This window comes from Loxodonta africana, chromosome 7 (genome assembly GCF_030014295.1).
Source record: "Loxodonta africana isolate mLoxAfr1 chromosome 7, mLoxAfr1.hap2, whole genome shotgun sequence".
Classification (NCBI taxonomy): domain Eukaryota; kingdom Metazoa; phylum Chordata; class Mammalia; order Proboscidea; family Elephantidae; genus Loxodonta; species Loxodonta africana.
In genome coordinates, this window is record NC_087348.1 from 115,486,099 (window position 1) to 115,510,444 (window position 24,346).

Below are 24,346 nucleotides of genomic sequence, written 5' to 3' on the forward strand. Positions count from 1 at the left end.
CTACAATAGTCTTGGGGGTTCCTCCAGTTTCTATCAGACCAGCGAGACTCATCTTTTTTATGAATTTGATATTTGTTCTATATTTTTCTCCCTTTTCTTTTTTTTTTAACCAGGACCTTCTATTGTGTTCCTCCTGGTCAGAGAGGTCGATAGTAGTAGCTGGGTACCATCTAGTTCTTTTGGTCTCAGGCTAGAGGATGCTGTGGTTCATGTGGGCCATTAGTCCTATGGACTAATTGCTTCCTTGAATCTTTGATTTTCTTCACTCTCCTTTGCTCCACATGGGAAGAGACCAATAATTGTACCTTAGATGGCCACTCACAAGCTTTTAAGACCCAAAACACTACTCACCAGTCTAAGATGTAGAACATTATCTTATGAACTATGTTATGCCAATTGACCTATATGTCCCCTGACACTATGGTCCTTAGCCCTCAAGCCCAGTAACTCAGTCCTGCTAGGTGTTTGGTTATGTCTAAGAAGTTTCCATAACTGTGTCGCCTATGTGCTCTGTTATGTAGATGAATATAAATGCAGCCCACACAAAATGTATGTATGTAGAAATATCCATAAGTATACATACATGGAGAGCCCTGGTGGTGCAGTGGTTAAAAGCTCAGCTGCTAACCAAAAGGTCAGCGGCTCAAATCCACCAGCTGCACCTTGGAAACCCTGTGAGACAGTTCTACTCTGTCCTACAGGGTTGCTGTGAGTCAGAATCCACTCAACGGCAACACGTTTGATTTTATACATATATATGCACACAGGTATACTCCCATACTACCCCCTGTATCTATTTAGCATACATTTTGATCTATGTTCCTACTCACAAATTATTGTTTTTTATTACTGTTGTTGCAGGATTGTATATGTTATAGTATTTATCATAAAAAAAAAAGTAGTCCTTTATTCTTTCGTACTTCTCAGTGTCTTCCTTTGCCTTGGTCACTTTGTGCTGACTTCCCCCATGTTGTGTATTACTTTTTCCTACACCAGAATTAACACGTCTTTACTATTTAGTTAGTGATTCTCCCTCCCTCCATCCCCCTCTATCCCTGGTAATCATCAAAGAATGTTTCTTTTTGTGTGTAAATGTGTTCTTAACTTTTCATAACAGTGGCCTCATACAGTATTTGTCCTTTTGTGATTGACTTATTTCACTCAGCATAATGTCCTCCAGATTCATTCATGTTGTGAGATGTTTTGCGGACTCATCATTATTCTTTATCATTGCATAGTATTCCATTGTATTTATGTACTATAATTTGTTTATCCATTCATTTGTTGATGGACACTTAGGTAGTTTCCATCTCTTTGCTACTGTGAATAATGCCACAGTGAACATAGGTGTGTATACGTCTATTCATGTCACAGCTCTTATTTCTCTAGGATATATTCCTAGGAGTGGGATTGCTGGATCATATGACATTTCTATTTCTAGCTTTTTAATGAAGCTCCATACCATTTTCACCGCGGTTGTACCATTTTACAATCCCGCCAGCAGTGTATAAGAGTTCCCATCTCCCCATAACCTCTCCAGCATTTATTGTTCTCTGTTTTTTTGATCAGTGTCATGATTACCCGGGTGAGATGGTATCTCACCATAGTTTTGATTTGCACCTATCTAATTCGATGGCAGCGGGTTTTTTTTAATGGCTTAATGATCACAAGCATCTCTTCATGTGTTTGTTATCCTTCTGAATGTCTTCTTTGGTCAAGTGTCTGTTCATGTCCTTTCCCATTTTCTTAATTGGGTTGTTTGTCTTATTGTTGTTGAGGTGATGAAGTCTTTTACAAATTTCAGAGATTAGACCTGTGTCAGATAATGTCATTGCCAATTTTTTTTTCCAAGTCTGTAGGTTCTTTTTCACTCTTTCCTTGAAGTCTTCTGATGAGCATAAATATTTAATTTTTAGGAGGTCCCAATTATCTAGTTTATCTTCTGCTGTCCATGAATTATTAGTTATGTTTGATAGCCTCTTTATACCATAAATTAGGGTCTCTAGCTTTGTCCCTATTTGTTTTTTTTCCATGAACCTTATAGTTTTAGGTTTAACATTTAGGTCTTTGATCCATTTTGAGTTAGTTTTTATGTATGGTGTGATGTATAGATCCTGCTTCATTTTTCTGCAAATAGATATCCAGTTTTGCCAGCACCATTTGTTAAAAAGACTATCTCTTCCCTGTTTAATAGACTTTCACCCTTTGTCAAAGATCAGCTGTCCATAGCTGGTTGGATTTACTTCTGGGTTCTCAATTCTGTTCCATTGTTCTATGTGTCTGTCGTTGTACTGGTACCAGGCTGTTTCGACTACTATGGCTATATAGTAGATTCTGAGATGGGAAAGTGTAAGGCCTTCTTTGTTCCTCTTCAATAATGCTTTAGCTATCTGGGGCCTTTTTCCTTTCCATACAAAGTTGAAGATTAGTTTTTCTCATTTCATTAAACAATGTTATTGGAATTTAGATCAAGATTGCATTGTATCTATAGATCGGTTTGGGTAGTATTGACATTTTCACAATGTTAAGTTGTCCTATTCATGAGCATGCTATGATTTTCCATTTATGTAAGTCTCTTTTGGTTTCTTGCAGTAGTGTTTTGTAGTTTTCTTTGTATAAATCTTTTATTTGGGGGCTATTATAAATGGTATTGTTTTCCTGAATTCCTTATTTGGAGCTCTCTTTGTTACTCGTTAGTGTAGAGTAATCCAGCTAAATTTTGTATGTTGATCTTGTACCCTGCCATATTGCCGAAACCTTCTATGAGTTGCAGTAACTTTTTTGTGGAGTCTCTGGGATTTTCTATGTATAGGATCATGTCATATGCAAACAGAGAGAGTTTTAGTTCTTCCTCAACAATTTGGATGCCCTTTCTTTCTTTCTTTCTTGCCTTGTTGCTGATTTTTGAGACAGTGTTTCTAGTTTTACATTATAGTTCACCTTATGTGCTTTGGTAAAAACCAGTTGCCACAGTGTCGACTCTGACTCATGGCAACCCCATGTGTATCAGAGCAGAACTGTGCTCCACAGGGTTTTCAATGAGTGGTTTTCAGAAGTAGATCACCAGGTCTGTCTTTTAGGGTGCCTGTGTTTAGACTCCAACCACAGCCTAGGATAGCATCCAAGTGCTTAATTATTCCCACCACCCAGGACTTTGGTACTTATATGTAATTGTGGTTTCAAGGAGCGTGGAAGGCATAGGATTAGGATTATCAGGTAAAATACAGGACACTTGGGAATCCGGTATTTTTATTTGCTAAATCTGGCAATCCTACATGGGTGGAGGTATTAGGAGATAACCCATGAGGCATTGACCTGGAAACTATACGCATACTACCTCATTTTTTTTCCTTCATAACTAACCCTCAAAGGTAGATATTATTATTCCTACTTAGAAGATGAGGAAATGGAAGCTGAGTTGGGTTAAGTAACTTGCCCAGGATCACACAGTGGTAGAAAAGAGACCAAATCTCCCAGCTGTCAAAGTCACAAACTCAGGCTCTGTCCTGCCACACAATCCAAGTGTCCCTTGCTACTCAACTTCTCAGTGCCCCATTCTTAAAACATAAAGATTTCCCAGGCTCCCTTCTTTTCTTCCTTTTTGAGGAAGCCGCCTTTAGATCTTCAGAAAGGGTAAGTTTGGGAACTAAGAGAGGAAGTAAGGGATGTTTTTAAAAAATATTGTCAATGCTCTCAGCTAAGGACCACCAAGAACACCCTTGCTGAAGTCATTACTCATTGCAGTGAAGGAGAACACACATCATGGGAGACCATGGGTGTCTCATCAGGACGGTGTTAGAAAGAACCTATTACAGCATTTGGACTTTGGATGGGTGATTTGGGGAGGCTCTAAGTGGGGGTTTGTTCTAGTTTGGAAACTGTCAGAAAGTGAAGTCAACTCTGGACTGGGTAATGAAGTAGCAGTTGCTCATTTAGAAAGGTGGAATGTTTGGTACTTTTTTGTAGCTTGTACAGGGACCTTGTTTGTATCTGTTCTTAGACAAAATTATGAAGTGGCCTTATTTTATTTCATTTTATCCTAGTCTCAGAGTAGCCCTGCTTGAGACTGGTATTCTATAAGGGGTGTGTGTGTGTGTGTGTGTGTGTGTGTGTGTGTGTCCAACACGGAACAAAATGGCCTGGCTGTGAGTATCTGATCAGTTCTGGACATCAGAAGCTGCTTTTACTTCCTTTCTCAGTATGGATCAGGCAGTTTTTAGAATTGCTTCGCTGCAATGTTGTATGTACTCCAAAGTAATTTCCATTTTCAAAGATTAAAATAATTGGCACAGGTGGACAGAGAACAATATAACTATAAGAAGATCAATAAATAGAAAACAAAACTTTGCAATGTGTAAATGAGTAAACTAGATGGAAGCCACATGTGGGCTGCCTAACTTAGAACCCATTTAAACCACATATTTCTCATTTTCCCACCAAATTCCAAACATTCTGAGTGGAATTAGTCTACTAGAAAGGGGAAAAAAGACCTTAAAACAACAACAAACTAAATTCAAATACTTGTTTCTAAGGAAAAAAAAAAAAAAAAAACCCTTGAAAGACTCACAGAGTATTTTGGACATCAAATAATTCATATAAAACACAATTTTGATGAGCTAAGTGAATCAGAAACATATGGATTACATTTCTTTTAAACATGGGTTTACAAATTAAGGGAAAAAGTGGTTGGCAAAACTCTTTTTTTGGTTCTACCCAAACCCTAAATGTTTAAGAAACAGCTTGAGATGTTCCACTAAGCCAAATGCGGTGACGGTCAACCGTTCCTGTTATAAACTGTTGTGCCGGCCTGACAGTTCTGATTTTCATGCCAAGTATAGGACTTTCTGAAATCCTCTGGTCCAAAAGCATCTATCTATTATTCTTTCTTATGTAATTAGGTATTTCTGTTGTTTATATTGAAGAAAACAGGATTCGTGTGTGTGTGTGTGTATGAGATAATTAAGTCCTTGGTTTCCTATCTTAGACAAGATTTCAAACCTGCACTTATTTTTGTGTATAGTCAATCTAATTGTTTATATGATTTTCTTCTCTCGAGGGCTAAGTTAGATTGTTCAAAGAGTTAACATATACATTTCTGGAAACTTAAGTTTCTTAGACTACTTGTTCACAGTTACTAAATTTAATGACCTTGCATATGGACATAACATAGAACTGCCATGTTGTCACTTGGTCCTGAAGAGTCCATCCAATACTGAATAGAGATAGCTACATTTTGCAAGAGAATAATATTCCCATTCTACCCAAGTGTAAACTCACAGACCATTTCTGCGATTACTTCTCTGCAACATGAAATTTAATTTATCAATTAATGTCTCATGATAACCCAATCTTTTGGACCTGGAAACCTAATGGAGAAATACTCTACTATGCTACACATCTGCCCTGTTTTATGTGGATAATTTAGGACCTCCCTTATAGTCCTATTATAAAGATTAATACTTTTTTCCCATAAAAACTCAGCATGGTGCCTGGCACATAGTAGGTGCACAATGCATGTTGGTAATTATGATGCCTATTATAATTAAGTACTACTCATCTTTCCCCTGTGCCTTTTATTGGTGGGAGAATAACAGAAAGCAAGGACAACACATTTTCATGAGAAAATGTCTCAACTTAGCCTCTATCTGGCCTTGCCAACTGACTGCAAATGACTACAAAGCATATGCTAATTTAAAGTGGTATCAAAGACTGTTTCTTCCCAGATATGCTAAAAAGTACAGGTACCCTCAATGGTGTCCAAACGAAGAGAAATATGAAAGGTTTATAAAAGTCACTAAAACGGCAGCCTCATCCTTATTCATCTCTACAGCCTATGCCACTGCCCTTTGGACCTGTCCCAGTGGTGACTCAGCTGGAGCTCAGTAGAAGTGAGGCCAATGCCAGGCCAGGACACTCATGGGATGTGTCTGCTACCATCTCTTGCCTTTTAATTTCATAGCTGAAAGTACAGAAACTCAACCTCTGCATGTTATCAAAGTAGTAATATTGATGGGCGTAATGAAAGTGTATCCAGCAAGTCATTCTTAGATTGTGTGTTTTTTTCTTCTGCTACCCTTCTTTCTAAGCCATTTGATTTATAAGGCTCAAAAAATGGTGGAGGGTAAAGGACTGGAATTTTTAAAATGATGATTTGTAGGAAAAAACCCATTGTGTCACTTGGCATCCCAGTCAGTGGCTCCCCTACATCTTATACTTCAAGGTGTACTTAAGGTCATCTGTAAATTTACTTCTCACCATTCCTTATTCAAGATCAAATAAACTTATATCTCACTATTCCTTCTCACATGCTCTGGATTCCAAACTTATTTCAATCATCATTCCTTAAAAAACATACATAATTGCTATATTATTATTTATACTTGATGCATTAAATATTTCATAATACAATCTTAAACTAACCAACACATACATCCAGACTGTACCTTTTTGCTTCTGGTCCACTCTCCACTTGGAATGGTAGACTCACCTACTCTACCCATCAGAATCCTACAGCCCTTTGAAGTCAAAGTCAAATTTTACTTCTTCTGGGAGACTATCCTCAATCTCTCTAGGCTGCATTTAATCTTCCCCTCCATTGCTCTGTTTATACCTTCATTATAATGCAAACCTGAACCTAGTATTCCTTGTTTAAAATCCTTAACATTCTCCCCATTGCTTTTCAGACAACGTAAATAGGGTCACTATGAGTCAGAATCGACTCGATGGCAACAGCTTTGGTTTTGGTTTTTTAACGCTAGTTTATCAAGCCCTATCTTCTGGCCTCTCATTCCTGGCCTTCTTGCCCATCACTTCCTCATTCCTCGGCACATTCTATGCCTTGACAAATGTAATATCCTTTATAGGCTTTGAGTCTTTAAATATGTTGGGTTTTCTGGCTGGAACAATCCCCCACCTTTTCCCTCACCTCCCACTTCACCTTGAGATCTTCGATAGACATAACTTCCGTCTGAAACCATTTCTCACAACCTCCCTCTGCTCCCACTGTTTCTCCCACTCCCCAGACTGGGTTAGTTGCTTTTCTTAAGTGCTCTATGTATACATAGTAGTTCCAGCACCATAGTATTCAATCGCATTCACTACAATTGTCTATTTAACAGGGGTCCCTGGGTGGTACAAACAGTTACGAGCTCAACTACTAGCTGAAAGGGTGGCAGTTTGAACCCACCCAGAGATGCCTTGGAAGACAGGTTTGCCAGTCTGTTTCTGCACACATGGAGTTGCCATGAGTTGGAATTGACTTGATGGCAACCAACAAACAACAGCAACATTCATTTGATATCCTCAGTGGCCTCTAAGCTCCTTAGGAGTAAAGTCTTTCTTTACTTTCGTTCTTGTTCATGGCTGCATCCCCATTGTAAATTAATATATATTTATTAAGTGAATTATAGCACTTATCACACACTGTATGTCTGATTCTTTGACTATAAAGCTCCTTGAATATAATGTTATCTGATTACGTTTTCCTCTCTTCTGTGCACCTTGACCTTATTAAACTGAGATGGTTAACTTTGTCCCTTTCTTTTTTCCTTTGGCCAGATAACAAAAAGGGAAAGAATAAAGTTATTGGAGATGGGGCTGTGGATTTGGATCAGTTCTTTACTGTATGAGTGTGTCTGAGAATGACAGAGGGTAAGCAGATAAATACTGAAGCAGGGTTCATGCTTGGGTAGTGTGTAGGGACTATCACCTTGTTTTTCTTCAAGGCTGCTTAAATGTGAAAATGGGGAATATATTTTCAATTTGCTTTAAAAAAAAAAAAAATCCTCCATTCTAAGATGCTTTACTTTGGAAGCCAAATCTTAGTTTGAAATTCTACGTTGGCTTTCAAAACTGTCTTTAAAGCTCTTTTATCTCTAAAGTCAATTTGGATTTGAGTTGATTAACTTTCTGTCCACTGTTTCTGCCCTTCAGGGCTGATGAACAATACTGGTCTCTTTTGCCTGATTCATATTCCCATGGTGTTGGTGGTTCTAGGCATTCTTGGGCTGGGCAGGGCTAGTTAGCTGAGGTGCTGCACATTCCAACCATTCATCAGCCGGTAAATCAAGTTTTTTTTTCTGCAGCTCTTTACATGTATGGCATTAGCTTCTCTTACAACTGGGACACCCTTATTGCTGCCACATAAGTAGGCACAGGGAAAGGGCAGTAAATATAAATCGAAAAGAATGAAGTCCCTGTGTTAGGCCAACAGGTATGTGCAGTGGATGTCAGGAGAAAGTTTTACCGCATCAACCAGCATCTGCTGCTGGAGAAGAAGTTGCTGTTTCTGCTCCATGATCTGTCTCTGGAGAGTCTGTTTCTTTCCCATCAATTGCTGATTCAACAGTGATTGCTGGGAGTTCATGTAACCACTTCCAGTGTTTGGATTTGAGCAGGAGTTGGGACCTGGACTGGGGCCTGTGTTCTGGCCTACCACAGAGTGCTGATCCTAAAGAAGAGAACGGGGGAGAAAAGCTACTGTGAATTAAAAGAAGAAAAATGCAGCAAAAAGATCATAAGACTGGATTCCAAACATTTTTCATCTTATTAAAGATCAAACATGGTTAACAAGGTGGAGCTCAGGGAACTGCTTTTTAAATGTAGAAGAAATAACTGCAAATTACAGCATCCAAAGCAGCCATGTTAATGACATTAAAAACCCGATTTCAACTCCTAGCAACCCTACAGGACAGAATAGTCCCATAGGGTTTCCAAGGAGTGCCTGGTGGATTTGAACTGCTGACCTTTTGGTTAGCAGTCTTAGCTCTTAACCACTACCCACCAGAGTTTCCGTTAATGACATTAGGGCATTGGAAAAGCTCCCATAAGATGCTGATGATGGAAACTCCCAGGGCAGATTATCCAATAGGCAAGGTAAGAATGGTGCTTACCTTGCTTACCAGATCATCTGTGGTGAACAACTTCACACTTTTCACCACATCAAAGAATCTGCTTCTAGGTATGGCTGGCATCTGTCTCTCTCCCAACCCCATAGTACCTTCCTACAAAATCACAACCTCTTTCAAATTTACAGTCCCGACGGGGATGGATTATACAGTGAGCAAGGTAAGCACGGGCTGACCTGTGCTTACTTCCTAATCTGTAGTGAGCATTTTCACAAACCCATGGGAAATTATTCACTACAGATTAGGAAGTAAGTGCAAGTCAGCCCATGCTTACCTTGCTTATTGAATAATCCACCTAAGGTAACCTCCATATTTCAGGAAGCGATTATGTGACCTCAGGAAAAAACAAACAAACAAAAAACTACCATAAAAACATACAGCAAACCTCTCACTGCTCGGGAAGAAACACATTATGGAATAATGAATCTGTCCTTTTCCCTAAAATTAGCACGTATCATTGCTGAGCTTAACATAAAAATCCTGTTTCATTTCATATACTTAAAAGTTGAATTTTGGACAGAAGGGGTCTTGTCCAACTTTCTGTGACATGAAGGCTGGAATTTCTGTTTTACAAACACTCTGAAACTTGGAAGGAACTCCACTTTTTAGGGACTTGTTAATTTGGTCCCCAGTCAGTAAGACAGGGATCTCAGTTCATTAACCAGTAAAGCAGCAATCAATCAACTGACAATGAGGAACTGCTGATTAAAACTCACATTGTACATTGAATAATTATCGGGTATTGATGAATTCTCATTCTAATCCCAAGCCTTTACCAATCTTTAGGCATTGACAGATCAGGATTCTGCAGGGCAGAAAGCTAAACCCAGTCAATAAATCTCCTTATTTCCATGATGTGCCTAGGATTGAACTAGACACTATTGAGGTTATAAGAAGACTAGAAAATATGTTTCTCACTCTGAAGAATGTATCATCTAGTTAAGGGAGAAAGTGTTTATATGTAAAGATAGAAGAAAATATTGAATCGAATTTTAGACTATGTGATATAAGCACTAAGTCAAAGATTGTCACACTTTGATGACAATTATCTGGGCAGCAGGGTATGATGCAGATGCTCTGGTCCTGCCCCAGAGATTCTGAGGCTGTGGGTGGGGGTACCTGCCCAAGGGATTCTGCTGCTCATTGATCAAGGGAATGCACCTTAAGAAACACTGGATATATGGGAGCAATAAAATCCAGCTGTCATTCCCCACTGGGCTGTGTGAGATTACAAGAAATAAAAAGGCAAACCTCCTCCTATGATGCCTAAGCAGTAGTATCCACTGCTGTTGAGGGGATTCCGACTCATAGTGACCCTAACGTATAGAGCAGAACTGCTCCACACAGTTTCCAAGGATGTAATCTTCACAGAAGCAGACTGCCACATTTCTCCTGTGGAGCAGCTGGTGGGGTTCAAACCACCGACCTTTTAGTTAGCATCTCAGCACTTAACTACTGCACTTAACCACTGCACCACCAGGGCTCCTTTGAGGAATAATAGGCATTCCATTACTTGTCTTACATTTTATCCCCTTCCTTTTCTTTAGTTATCTGCAGAGCTGTGAAAAGCAAAACAAAACAAATGAATAGGCAGCCCAAGCCCGAGGTGGTAGGATCTTGGCCTTTCTTTAGTAATCCCTTAGGCTGTAGAGTTTACAAGCTGGAAAGCAGAGGGATATAAAATAATCCTAAAAATTATCATCCACTGAGAGTGTATTTCAGTCCAGTCACTGTGCTTAGTGCTTTACATGATTTATCTCATTTAATATGCCCAAAAAATAATGAGCAAGAACTGGTATGATCATCCCAAATTCGCAGATGAGAAATATGAGCTCAGAGAGGTCACTTAGCTATAAGTAGTGGATGCAGAACTTGAATCCAGGTCTGTTTGACCTCAGAACCCTAGTTCTCAATCACTACATTTTACTGCTTCTCAGCTGTAGCAGGAAGACTTGAGGAGACAGGTTTTCTTTAAAACCTGTGCCAATCCATCTGTTCATGCAGGAGATGTTTATTGAGCACACCCCTCAGGTCAGGCAGGTGGAAGAGAGTGTGTTGGGGGCAAGGTTAGGGGAGTACGGACAGGGCAGGAAGTCTTCCTCACCAGTTAATTAAAAAGAGTAATCTCTGAAGTACATGCTCTGAGCAGGTTAAAGGAACCACCCCCTAATACATCTGTACCCCTATGCCCAGTCTATTTTCTCAGCTTAAATCAACCATGCTCCTGGAAGAAATTTCATCTGACATGTCCGATAAGCCACTAGGAATATGGACCTGGAGACAAGTACTTGACAATCAGTAGCAGAATAGTAATGGAGGAAGATTTGTGAGCTGAGCACTCTTGGACGGTAAATAGAGAAGGAAATACATGGAAGATTGAAGGTTGAGCCTTTGGGTCCACCAGGGCTATGGATGGGAAGCAGAATCTGTGACTGGGAGACAGGGGAGTCAGAGAAGTGTCAAGACAATCAGAAGTGATGTTGGAGAAGTTCAAGGTGAGAGGCAGTGGTTGGCCCTCCACTCTCCACTCAAACTAGAATGGAAACATGCCTGTTCTTTCCTATGACATACGTTTTGGAGTTTTGTGCAAGACTTTTTTTTGAAAAAAGGATTTTGTATTTTTAAAAAAGTCTGACAAACAGGTTAAAAAATGTACTGTACTTTTCTTTTCAGTCTTCTTTGCATGGCCATGCAGTGGACAAGAGCATGAGCTCTGGAGACAGGCCTACCTTAGTTCATATCCCAGTTCTGGCACTTACTAGCTGTGTGACCTGGGAGAAATTAATTCACTTCCATAAACCTCAACTTCCTTATCTGTAAAATGGAGTAATATTGGTATCGACTTCTTAGGGTCCCTGGGAGAATTACAGGAGATAATCCAATGACAAGGACATTGTAAGCACTTAATGCTTTATCACCAAAAAAAACCAAACCCATTGCCATCAAGTCAATTCCAACTCATAGGTTTCCAAGAAGCAGCTGGTAGATTCAAACCACTGACCTTTCAGTTAGCAGTCGAATGCTTCAACCACTGTACCACCAGGGCTCCTAATATGTTATAGCTGCTCATAATTGTTAAAGGTATTTCAACATGTTAATTTGTTGTTTGTTGTGAAGCAAAGGAGGCAGGCCTTGCAGATTGCAGAAAGCTGTTCTGTGTCAACACTATCAGAGTGTAATAGTCTCAGTTTGCTGCCTATGCACTCAGGGAATTATCCTTGTTCTCCTACCTGGAGGGGCCAGAAGATGGGTAGGGTGTCATTCTCAAATGAATTGACTTTTGGAATGTGAGTCTTTGACGGTGCTAGTGGCTTAGCTCAGGGCTCTGATACTTGGTTCATTCATGTGCTGTTTTTATTTTTAAACATCCAATTATTTATGAGTAATTCTTTGCCACTGAGTTGATTCCAACTCATAGAGACCCCATGTGTTACAGAATAGTACCCCATGGGGTTTTCTTGGCTATAATCTTTACAGAAGCAGCTCTCCAGGCCTTTCTTCCACAGTGCCATTGGGCGGGTTCTAACTACCAACCTCTAGGTTAGTAGATAAGCAAAACCATTTGTACCACCAGGGACCTTCTTTATGAACAGAGCAACCAATAGACATTTACTAAGCCCTGCACCTTTGTTTCCTCATTTTTAAAATGAAGGGAAATTTATTAACAACATAAACTAGATAGGATGCTATTTAGAACAGTGCCAGGCACTTAATGTAATGGGTGCTAGATAAATTTTAGTTATTAATATTTTTCTTTTTTAATTTATTTATTGTATGATTATGTATATTACAGAGATGTTTTAGATATGATTATCTTTATGAAGGAACTTATGCTGTAAGTACAAGTGGCCTGCAGATGTGGTATGTTTAGCCCCATGGTGTTTTAAAGATGGGTTGGACCTAACTGGCTGCAGTCATGCCCTATCATCCACGCATTTCCCTCATTTCATTATGGGCTTGGCCCATGTAGGCAGATCACTGGCTTACCGTTTATCTTGGAAGATAAGATACACCTATACGACATACACACTCACCTAAAATTAAGACAGTAAAAAGAAATGTCTGATGATTTCCATAAGATGGTAAGATACCTACGAGTGTTTTAGAATTAAAACCCGTACCTCCTGATGCCTATTCTAGTCACCCAAGCATCCACTCATTCATTAATGCATCTGACAAATTTTACTGCCTACTATGTGCTAGGCACATTTGTATTTTCTGGGGACTAAGAAAAGTATTCAGAAAGGGAAAAAAAGAGAAAAAAGAGTTGGAAAGAATGCTCAGTGTTGGCAGAATTGGTGAACTTCACCAAAATAATTGCCAAAGAATTCTGGAAAACCACCCTCCTCCGAGTTTCATAAAAGATCTGCCTGCCAAGAAAATGTCACTATGCCTCCCTTTTGGAATTTTTTTAGAAGATGTTTAAACCTCATAGCTTCTACCCCACGAGCCTTACCATATACACCACTATATATATTCTTTCAATTCACAATTAAGTAATATTTGGCTGCTGCCACCTTTTTTTTGCCCTTATGTTAGCTGTGAAACACAAAACACCTCCTTGCACAGACTTGCTGTCATTGCCAAGACATTGTGCAAAACATTGGTACATAAAATATTTTGAAAGAAAAACATGCTCCGATGCATTGGCTTTGATTTCCATATTCAGCCACACTCTTTGCCTTAAACTTAGCCCATGTAGGACTTGTCTTAATAGAAAGCATCTGTTTCTCCCTCAACACTCACTTTCTCCTCAAGAACATGTGAAGGCCGTGGTAAAAATGGCACGTCCTCAGACAGTACAAGAAAGTGTGTGTGTGTGTGAGAGAGAGAGAGAGAGAGGCAGAAAAAATTAGGCTATTTCCACTGATATAGTCTTTTATATATCTGAAAACCCAGTTTCCTATAGAAACTGGAGTAAAAGATTGATTTAGCAGTAAATAATAGCTACATGACTGTTTCAAATCATGAACTTAAATGATAATTCACTTTGTGTGTGTGTGTTTTTTTTTTGGCCCAGCTTTTATCAATAAAACTATGGTACTTGATGCTAACTTACAAAAATAGGTTTCTGATCCTGTCTCCTGGGATTTAATATCAATTTATGTTTAATATGTATTCACTTATAGTACTTCACATGTATGGAGTATATGTGTGTGTGCATTTGAGATTTTAAAGTTCCTTTACAATATTAGCTAAGCCACTGAGATAGAGTAGGAAACCAGTGCTTAAGTATGGCACTTGTTGCAATGAAGCACAGGACTACTAGACAAATGAATGCATGTCTATATTCTTTTTATTAAAGTTCTACCAATAATCAATCTAAATCTTTAGTTATCATCTACACTCTTATTCTTTCATTCAGCAATTATTTGTTGAGCATCAACTATTCATCATGCATTCTTCTAGGCCTTAAGGATATAGAAAACAAAAGGACCTCTCATGAACCTAAAAATGCTACATTTTTAATTAGTTCCAGAATTAGCATATCTAAGCGAGATAAACCCTTTCTCCAAAATTTCATCCCAATCAAAAACAGTTTGAGATCTTACAGTTAACATTTCTCAGGGCTATACAGAAGTGGTCCTGCGCTTGTGCTAAGGCCCACTTGGAGCATCCTCTTACCCTAAAGCTTTTGGCCCTCTCAGCAATCTTTCATTGCTCTGTTTAACTAATCCTAGGATTTAGTCATCCCATTTCTGGTCTTTCTCCCTGAGAACGTTTAAAGATTACCTGAAATCAGTAGTAGAGATCTCTGAATAAATTCATATGTATATATCTTTTAAAAGTCTCCATCCTAGTCTGTCATTTAAGAGAAGGCTAGATCACCATTTGTCAAGGATATTCTTTATAGAACTTCTATATGTTAAAGAATTTTGGACTCAACTCTACCGACAATAGACTCTTTAGCTTAAACATATTGCTAAGTTTCTATCTATCTATTTGTCTATCATCTACCTATCCAATCTCTTTCCATAGTCTAGTCCAAAACCAAATTGCTAATCTTTTCTATCACATCCCTGAAAAACGATCATTCAGTTTCAGCTTAAATAACAGAAATATTCTTGATATATTACTCTAAATGCTCTTCGGAATATCAAGCTGTTGTTTGTAACAACAGCTGAATGAAGAAAATGCCGAATACAGATCTTTGCATGTGATAGGTTCCCTTCATCCACTCATTAAAAAGAAACAAAAACCCAGATATTGACTAAGCAAAACGTATATGCCAGGCATTTTGCCAGGCATTCAGGATATCAAGATGCTTTGGACCCAGTTCCTGCTAACAAGGCTTTCACCTCCAAAGGGAAGAGTCAGTCACACACTGGCATGTGGGTAGTGCTATACCAGGGCTATGATCAAAGTCCATGCAGCCTGCTGGAAATCCTGCCCCTTACCTATACTTTTAACTTTTCCAACTGGACTAACTAATGGGCAGTTTATCTCCCAGAATGGTCTCAAGGATGTTAGGAGACCGTTTAGTAAATCAAATATATGATGACCAAATCTTTGAGCTGGAGGCAATCAAAACATGCTCACAAGTAAGTGGCAGGTATAAGGTTGATTTACGTTTATAGGAAGATGGGTGCTTGTCTAAAAGTATGGCAAACTGGGAAAAGAATGCATTCCATAGAACTGTGTATCTGTTACTTCACTGCTTCACTAGTTTAATGGCTTGTGCATGGATCACCATGGGAAGTACTAACACAACAAGGTTGCAAACTGTGTCTACAAAACCAGCCAGAAAATTCAGGGAACACTCAAACCCATTTAAACGGACAGTTCTTTTCCTTATAGGACAAATTATCTGTCCTCTCTGTTACTGACTGACTGCATTTCTCTCAAAGGCAGTTTGAAGTCCTTTAGAAAAAGTGTCCAAATTTGAAAACTGGAAACAAACCCCAGTCCTAAAAGCCAATTCACCAATATCCTCTTCCTTAAAATTTCAGGGATAAATATTTAAAGAAGCAGCACGTATGAAGAAAATTTTGCAAATCTCAGTATAAGCCTGGCCATTGGGTCTTATTTTGATATCATAGTCAAAATGTGAAAGATCTTTTAAAAAGATGTTAGCTAATAAAAATATTGAGATAATCACTTTCTTCTATTTTAATGGAAAGTAAGGGCTCTGTCAGACAGGACTGATTTTAGCAAAGGCAGGATGGGGTCCAATTAAACATGCCTTAAACCTTTTTTTTTAAACCAGCAAATAAATATATCCTTGGTTTTACTGAAGTATGCCAAAATATTAAGGCTCATTAAATCCTGTCTGTTTTACTGTTAAAGCAGTATTGTGGGCTGAACGGTGACACAGTAGCTTTCACAAAGCAGGAAGTTATCAGGAGGTATTGTTCTCTTTAAGAAAAAAAAAAAAAGTCTAACAAATATTTGTCTTGTTCTGGGCATCTGGGTAAAATGGCTCTCTGTTTCTCTTAACTTATTTTGGAAGGGGGATATATAATGATTTTTTTCCCCACAAAAATGAAGTAATGTAAGTTACTTGAGATCCATGAGAGTATTTTGGCATGGGATGACTGCCCTTTCTTTTTCTTGGCTTCCAGAGCTAGGCATCTGCAATTTGCAAAACAAATTCAAGATAAAGTACCCAGCTGGGTAAGTCCGTACAGTAGATCTCACAAACTGGTTTGCTATTCAATCAATCTTTCTTTTCTCCCCTTCTCTCTTTCTTTCTTTTCCTCTTCTCTGCCTGTCTCAAAGAACTAACTGCCCAACTGTTCCCCCAGGCTATTCATCTCCTAAAAAATCTGCTGATAAAGCCATTTATTTATCTTTATGCCTGAGAATCAAGTTGCCTTAACTGTTTCAGATTCCCTGCAAGCTGGCAGGTCCAGTTACTTCAAGATTTCTAGTTACTTATTTGGGGCATGGATAGTAAGGTGGCTGTGGGTGGCTAAAACAATCGAACAGTTCTTGTTTGATACCAAAAAAAACAATGACCACAACAGCTGTGATGACGACAACAACAAAATAATGATCAGGAAATCATCCAGCAGCTTTGAAAGAGAAAGACTGAAGGGAAAAAACATTCCTATCCTCTGGTTTCCAGATCTTCCAGTCCTCTATTTCAAGGGTCAGCAAACTATGGCCCATGGGCTAAACTCAGCCCCTCACCAGTTTTTGTAAAAAAAGTTCTACTGGAATACAGCCATGTACATTTGTTTACATACTGTCTATGGCCGTGTTCATACCATAACAGAGGTAAATAGCTATGGTCTACAAAACCTAAAATGTTCACTATCCGCTCCTTTACAGAAAACTTCTTTATTTGGCTGTGTTGGGCCACTAATGTTGGTACTTCGCTCTTTTACCTTAAATTGAAAAAATGGCTTAGAAATGTTGTTGGTGTTGTTAATGCCGTTGAGTTGGTTTTGACTTACAGCAACCCTACATACAACAGAACAAAACAGTGCTCAGTCCTGGGGCATTCTCACAGTTATTGCTATGTTTGAGCCCATTGCTACAGCCACTGTGTCAATCCACGTAATTGAAGGTCTTCCACTTTTCTACTTTACAAAGCATGAGGTCTTTCTCCAGGGACTGGTCTCTCCTGATAACATGTCCTAAGTATGTGAGATGAAATCTCACCATTCTCACTTCTAAGGAGCATTCTGGATGTACTTCTTCCAAGACAGATTGGTTCGTTCTTCTGGCAGTCCATGGTATATTCAATATTCTTTGCCAACATCATAATTCAAAGGCATCGATTCTTCGGTCTTCCTTATTCATTGCCCAGCTTTTGAATGCACATGAGGGGACTAAAAACACCATGGCTTGAGTCAATCGTACCTTAGTCCTTAAGGTGACGTCTTTGCTTTTTAACACTTTAAAGATGTCTTTTGCAGCATATTTGCCCAAGGCAAATATTTGATTTCTTGACTGCTGCTTCCATGGGTGTTGATTGTGGGTCCAAGTAAAATGAAACACTTCACAACTTCAATATTTTCTCCATTTATCATGATGTTGCTTACTCTTCCAGTTGTTTTCTTTATGTTAACGTGTAATCCATACTGAAGGTTGTAGCCTTTGATCTATATCAGTAAGTGCTTCAAGTCCTCTTCACTTGCAGCAAGCAAGGTTGTATTATCTGCATATCGCTGGTTGTTAATAAGTCTTCCTTCAATCCTGATCCCGCGTTCTTCTTCATATAGTCCAGCTTCTGGTATTATTTGCTCAGTTTTTTTTTTTTTTTTATAGAGGCTGAATAAGCATGGTGAAAGGATATAAGCCTGACACATACCTTTCCTGATTTTAATCCATGTAATGTCCCCTTGTTCTGTTTGTACAACTGCCTTTTGTTCTATGTACAGGTTCCACAGGAGCACAATTAAGTGTTCTGTAATTCCCATTCTTTGCAATGGTATCCATAATTTGTTATGACCCACACAGTCAAACGCCTTTGCATAGTCAATAAAACACACGTAGACATCTTTCTGGCAATCTCTGCTTTCAGTTGAGATCCATCTGACATCAGCAGTGATATCCCTCATTCTATGTCCTCTTCTGAATCCAGCTTAAATTTCTGGCAGTTCCCTGTTGATGTATAGCTGCAACCAGTTTTGAATTATCTCCCACAATATTTTACTTGCATGTGATATTAATCAAATTGTTTGATAATTTCCACATTCTGTTGGATCACGTTTCTCTGGAACGGGCACAAATATGGATCTCTTCCAGTCGGCTGGCCAGGTAGCTGTCTTCCAAATTTCTTGGCATAGACAAGCAAGCACTTCCAGTGTTACATCTGTTTGTTGCATCCATTTGTGGAAAGAAAGGTTTAGAGAGTACCCAGCAATCCTTGGAAAGGACTGGAATAATAAATATTTATCATGAGAATATCTGTTTCACCAGCCACCATTAAAAATGGTGGGAAACAGATACATGAGGAAATGTTCACAATCATTAGCCATTAGAGAAATGCAGATCAAAACTACAATGAGATTTCATCTCACTCCAACAAGGCTGGCATTAATCCAAAAAACACAAAATAATAAATGTTGGCAAGGCAGTGGAGAGATTAGAACACTTCTACACTGCTGGTGGGAAAGTCACCACTTTGGAAATCGATTTGGTGCTTCCTCAAAAATTTAGAAATAATAAGCTTACATGTGACAGACTGACTTGATTTGTAAACGTTCACTTAAAGCTCAATAAAAATTATTATAAAAAAAATAAATAAAATAATAAAATAAAATTTCAACATAAAAAAAAAAGTTAGAAATAGAACTACCATATGATCCAGCAATTCCACTCCTTGGAATATATCCTAGAGAAATAAGAGCCTTTACATGAACAGATACATGCACACCCATGTTTATTGCAGCACTGTTTACAATAGCAAAAAGATGGAAGCAACCAAGGTGCCCATCAACGGATGAATGGATAAATTATGGTATATTCACACAATGGAATACTATGCATCGATAAACAACAGTGAGGAATCTGTGAAACATTTCATAACATGGAGGAACCTGGAAGGCATTAATTATGCTGAGTAAAATCAGTCAGTTGCAAAAGGGCAAATATTGTATAAGACCACTATTATAAGAACTTGAGAAATAGTTTAAACTGAGAAGAAAACATTCTTTTGTGGTTACAAGAGAGGGGAGGGAGGAAAGGTGGGAGAGGAGTATTCTCTAATTGGATAGTAGGTAAGAACTACTTCAGGTGAAGGGAAAGACAACACACAATAGAGGCGAGGTCAGCACAACTGGACTAAACCAAAAGCAAAGAAGTTTCCTGAATAAACTGAATGCTTTGAAGGCCAGCATAGCAGGGGCAGGGGTCTGGGGACCATGGTTTCAGGGGATATCTAAGTCAATTGGCATAATAAAATCTATTAACAAAACATTCTGCATCCCACTTTGAAGTGTGGCGTCTGGGGTCTTAAATGCTAACAAGCGGCCATCTAAGATGCATCAATTGGTCTCAACCCACCTGGACCAAAGGAGAATGAAGAACACCAAGGACACAAGGTGATTACGAGCCCAAGAGACAGAAAGGGCCACATGAACCAGCAACTATATCATCCTGAGACCAGAAGAATTAGATGGTGCACAGCTACAACCGATGACTGCCCTGACAGGGAACACAGCAGAGAACCCCCGAGGGAGCAGGAGAGCAGTGGGATGCAGACCCCAAATTCTCATAAGACCAGACTTAATGGTCTGACTGAGACTGGAAGGACCCTGGTGGTCATGGCCTCCAGACCTTCTGTTGCCCCGGACAGGAACCACTCCTGAAACCAACTCTTCAGACAGGGATTGGACTGGACAATGGGTTGGAGAGGAATGCTGGTGAGGAGTGAGCTTCTTGGATCAGATGGACACTTGAGACTATGTTGGCATCTCCCGCCTGGAGGGGAGATGAGAGGGTGGAGGGGGTTAGAAGCTGGTGAAAAGGACACAAAAAGAGAGAGTGGAGGGAGAGAGCAGGCTGTCTCATTAGGGGGAGAGTAATTGGGAGTGTGTAGCAAGGTGTATATGGGTTTTTGTGTGAGAGACTGACTTGATTTGTAAACTTGCACTTAAAGCACAATCAAAATTATTTTTAAAAAATTTATTTAAAAAATGGCAGGAACTGAAAAGCAACTAACAGACTCTTCCTTCAACTTCATTTTACAGATGAAGAAACTGCCCAGAAAGGTTAAAAAATTGACTTGCACAAGATCACACATTGAACTGAAGGAACACATCCACAAATCCAGGAAACCATAGTAGGGAGAAATAAATAGAAAAAATCTATTTGCTCGAGAGAATTGTAGCTTGTCCAAAAGAACTGAAAGGTGGAGTATGCAAACACAGAAGAATTTATTTAGTTTAGTGTTTTTCTTTGTTCTTTGGAATTTTGAGCAGTTGCCATTCCTTCTATTCCATAGAAGCAACTTCTCTTCCATCCTACTGGGAAACCCTGACTGTATACTTACAATCTGTTTGGCTCAAATGATTAGAATGAGTTTTGTGGTCACTGCAGAGTTCATCCTTCAGATGTTACCTAATTTTCAAGTCACCAGGACACTGCGTCTATTCTTAGCCCCTGGAGTGGACACTTATTATGGGTTGGCACCAAGGACTGTACCATGAGTGAGCAAGCAGCATTTGGGTGGGAGAGTGTCCAGGAACAAAACGTCAGTGGGTCAGGGTGGAGTGGAGAGAGTTTGGTAATTCAGGGGAAGGAGTGAGAAATCTTTCTTAAAAGATACTCTCCAGCTTTAGAAGGACTCTTTGTGGCAGATCTAAAACTTCTGCTCTGTAAGTTTCTGCCCCAGAACAGTGGTTTTGAACTTTTCTTTGAATCATAGTGGCTTTTAAGGATTTCACAAAGCTATGGATTCTACCTCTTCTCCCATCCTTCTGAATATATATACAACTGTCAATTTTTCCTACAGTTTCAGGGACTACAAATTCTCTAAAGATTCACAGACCATCCATAGACCTGAGGTTGAGAACTCTACCCACCCCTACTACCAAACCACAAAAGTTAGTGTTTATGAAAGGAATGAAATGATTTTCCCCTTGGATACATGCTCTATACTGCAGTTCTCAGCTTAAATCGTCAATGGCTCCTCATTGCCCTTGGGATTAAGTCCTAATTCCCATGGATGTTAATATAAGGCCCCCCATGATCTGGCCCATGCATCTTTCTCCAGTCTCATCTCTCAGTCTTTCCTCACTCTATACTATAGTAATACAAAACTATCTGCACTTCTCCAAACTCACGGAGCTCATTCTTCTCTACAAATTTTTGCATATGCTCATGTTTTCTCTGCCCGGAACACTCTTTTCCATTCTTTCTAGGCTCGGCTCATATGTCATTCCCTTGAGGAATTCTTTCCTGATCTCCCAAGGCTGATTTAGGTGCTCCTCTTCTGTGCTTGCATAACACCTCGTGTTGACCCATTAGGTGGCATTTATCATTCTGTATCATGGTTGCTTGTTTGCTTATCTCCATCTCCAAACATAATGCTTGGAAGGCTGTGGCATCTTGCTTACCACAATATCCCCAAGATGAAGCACTCTGCATCAGTGTTTGTCGTATAAGCAACTACATGAATGAATGAAGAGCAAAGTAGAAAATGGGGACAGAATTTCCTTACATGGAGCACATGAAGTAAAAAATGCTAGCTCTTTTCAAAGGCCACTGGAAAGCCAAAGTAGGAGAAAAAGGCAATGTTGTTAAATCCAGTGTTGTTTTTATGGGTGTGCCAACCTAGAGTGGCTCATGGTAAAAAGGCAGGTTTAAAAAGGAACAGAGTTAATGGTGTGTGATGATGAAGATTGTGATGACATTGATGATGATGACGATATGATGATAAGGAGTGTATGTGTTGGAAGGGAAGAAGAAGGCACACGGACAGAGTCAAATCTCTACTGATAGTTATTGTTTATTGAAAGCTATGTGCCAGGTCTTGTTTTGAGGGCTTTACGATTATTATCTCATTTAATCCTCATGACAATTCTTGTTTAATTATTATTCCCACTTTAATGATGAAGAGATAGAGGTTAAGAAAATTGCCCCTCCCTTTTTTTCTTTACACATATGCTTTTAAAATGTGATGGATCTTAAAGGCTACTGACTTTAATAAAGCAAGGCAAAATGTTAAAAAACTATCCACCTGTTAGAAAAACAACTTGAGTTCCATGCAGTGATAATAAAAAGTGGGTTCTGGGATCAGACAGACCAGGGTTCAAATCCCAACTCTGCTTTTTTGTATGGTAATAATACCTCAAAAAGTGATTGTTAAGAACAAAGGTCAGAAAATAAGTAAAGTGCTTAGTATAGTATCTGGTATATAATAGACTCGAAATAAATATTAACATTTCCCCTTAAGTCAATGTGCTATTTACCGAATAGCTAAGGTAAAAAAAAAAAATTTTTTTTTTTAAGGTATTAATTAAATAACGTAGAATTTCTGGTCATCTTATAAAAAAAAAAAAAAACAACTTTTTTTTTTATATTGATGGCAAAATCAAAAAATACCTAAACTCATTGCTATCAATTCCAACTCATAGCAACCCTGTTGGACGGAGTAGAATTGCCCCATAGGGTTTCCAAGGAGCGTCTGGTGGATTCAAACTGCTGATCTTTTGGTTAGCGGCCAAAAGTCTTAACGACTAGGCCACCAGGGTTTCCATAGTGAGGGTAGCATGGTGTTTATGATAACACCAGCAGTAAACTAACAAGCAATAATTAAAAAAAACTATCTAATAATAATTACCTAATAATTAGTTAAGCAATAATTACGTAATAATAAATAAATAAATAAATAATAATTAGATCATTATTATTATAATTATTACTTACAAATAACAAGTCATAGTTATCACTCGAACATATCAGTAGCTAAGCATTATCATCACTGCCCCTACCTACTAAAGCAAAATTAGGAAATTGTGTTTAAGGGTAATTTTATCCTTTGTTGAATTTATTCGATAAATTTTATTATAGATAAAAAAATATTAATCCATAAATTATTTTCTCTTTGGTATACTGTGTGAGTGTATTAGGCTTATAACTCCTCTTTACTGAAGCATTCATTTCAAAGAGACATGCATTAGGTACCAGTTTTACTCCCTAAACTGTATTCTTTGGAAGGTATTATAGTTTTGGATGGAATAAGTTATCAACATTTTCTGTTCTCATTAAAAGTGAAAGCAGCCCAGTAAACAAGTAGTGATGGAGAATGAAGAAGGGATAAATGATACCCCAGTCCAAAAGGAACAAAATCCCTTTTCAAGGGCTGGTTCTTCAATCAAAATGATGGCCAGATTATACAAGAAAAAAAATACATAATTAAAAAAAAATTGACTTTCAAAGGTGGCTTCTTATACCTTTGAAAAAATACAAGATTTTTCCTTGGTGGTGGGGGAGGGGGGGACCAGTATGCAGTTTTGACTCTGAAATTTTTCTTTATTGAAAATATTATAGACTACTTTTAGCTTTTTATTAAACTCTTTAAGATAGAAAAGTACGACATCTAAGAAAATTCTCATACACCTTGTATGCTATCTCATGGCAATTTATCATAATGATGAAAAAAATGTAGCCTCTGTAGTTAGAATTCCTAGATTCAGATCTTTCCTCCGTAACTTATTGTTTGTTCTTAGGTAAATACGTAAAGTACATCACAGTCTATGGCTCATAGATGATGTCCCTGAAAAATTAGCATTTATGTTTATTATTTGCTCTGGTGATTTTTACAACTCTCCTTAACTCACACTCTATGACATTTCATTGATTCTTCTGGGAATCTGTTTTATGTGACCTGTGAACCGTGTTAATTTTGTGGTCTTCTCTTATAATCTCTCTAGACCTTATTTTCTCCAATTTTAAAACATGGGCTTTAGGTTATAACGTCCAAATTCTATTCTAAAGCTAGAATAGTTGCAATTCCAACTATTACTATTAATCTAAGTAAAACA

The 24,346-nt window shown here is 38.5% G+C and overlaps 1 protein-coding gene across 2 annotated transcripts in view; it reads right to left on the reverse strand.

Moving 5' to 3' along the window:
- MAML2 (mastermind like transcriptional coactivator 2) overlaps nt 1-24,346 on the reverse strand; it is a 395,803-nt gene that overhangs the window by 16,600 nt on the left and 354,857 nt on the right. Inside the window, exon 3 of one of the 2 annotated variants that reach the window (XM_003415594.4) lies at nt 8,246-8,449. The exons of the other annotated variant lie outside the window; for it this stretch is intronic. Coding sequence (XP_003415642.2) covers nt 8,246-8,449 — 204 coding nt within the window. The remainder of the gene's footprint in view (nt 1-8,245; nt 8,450-24,346) is intronic. 2 annotated transcript variants of the gene reach the window in all.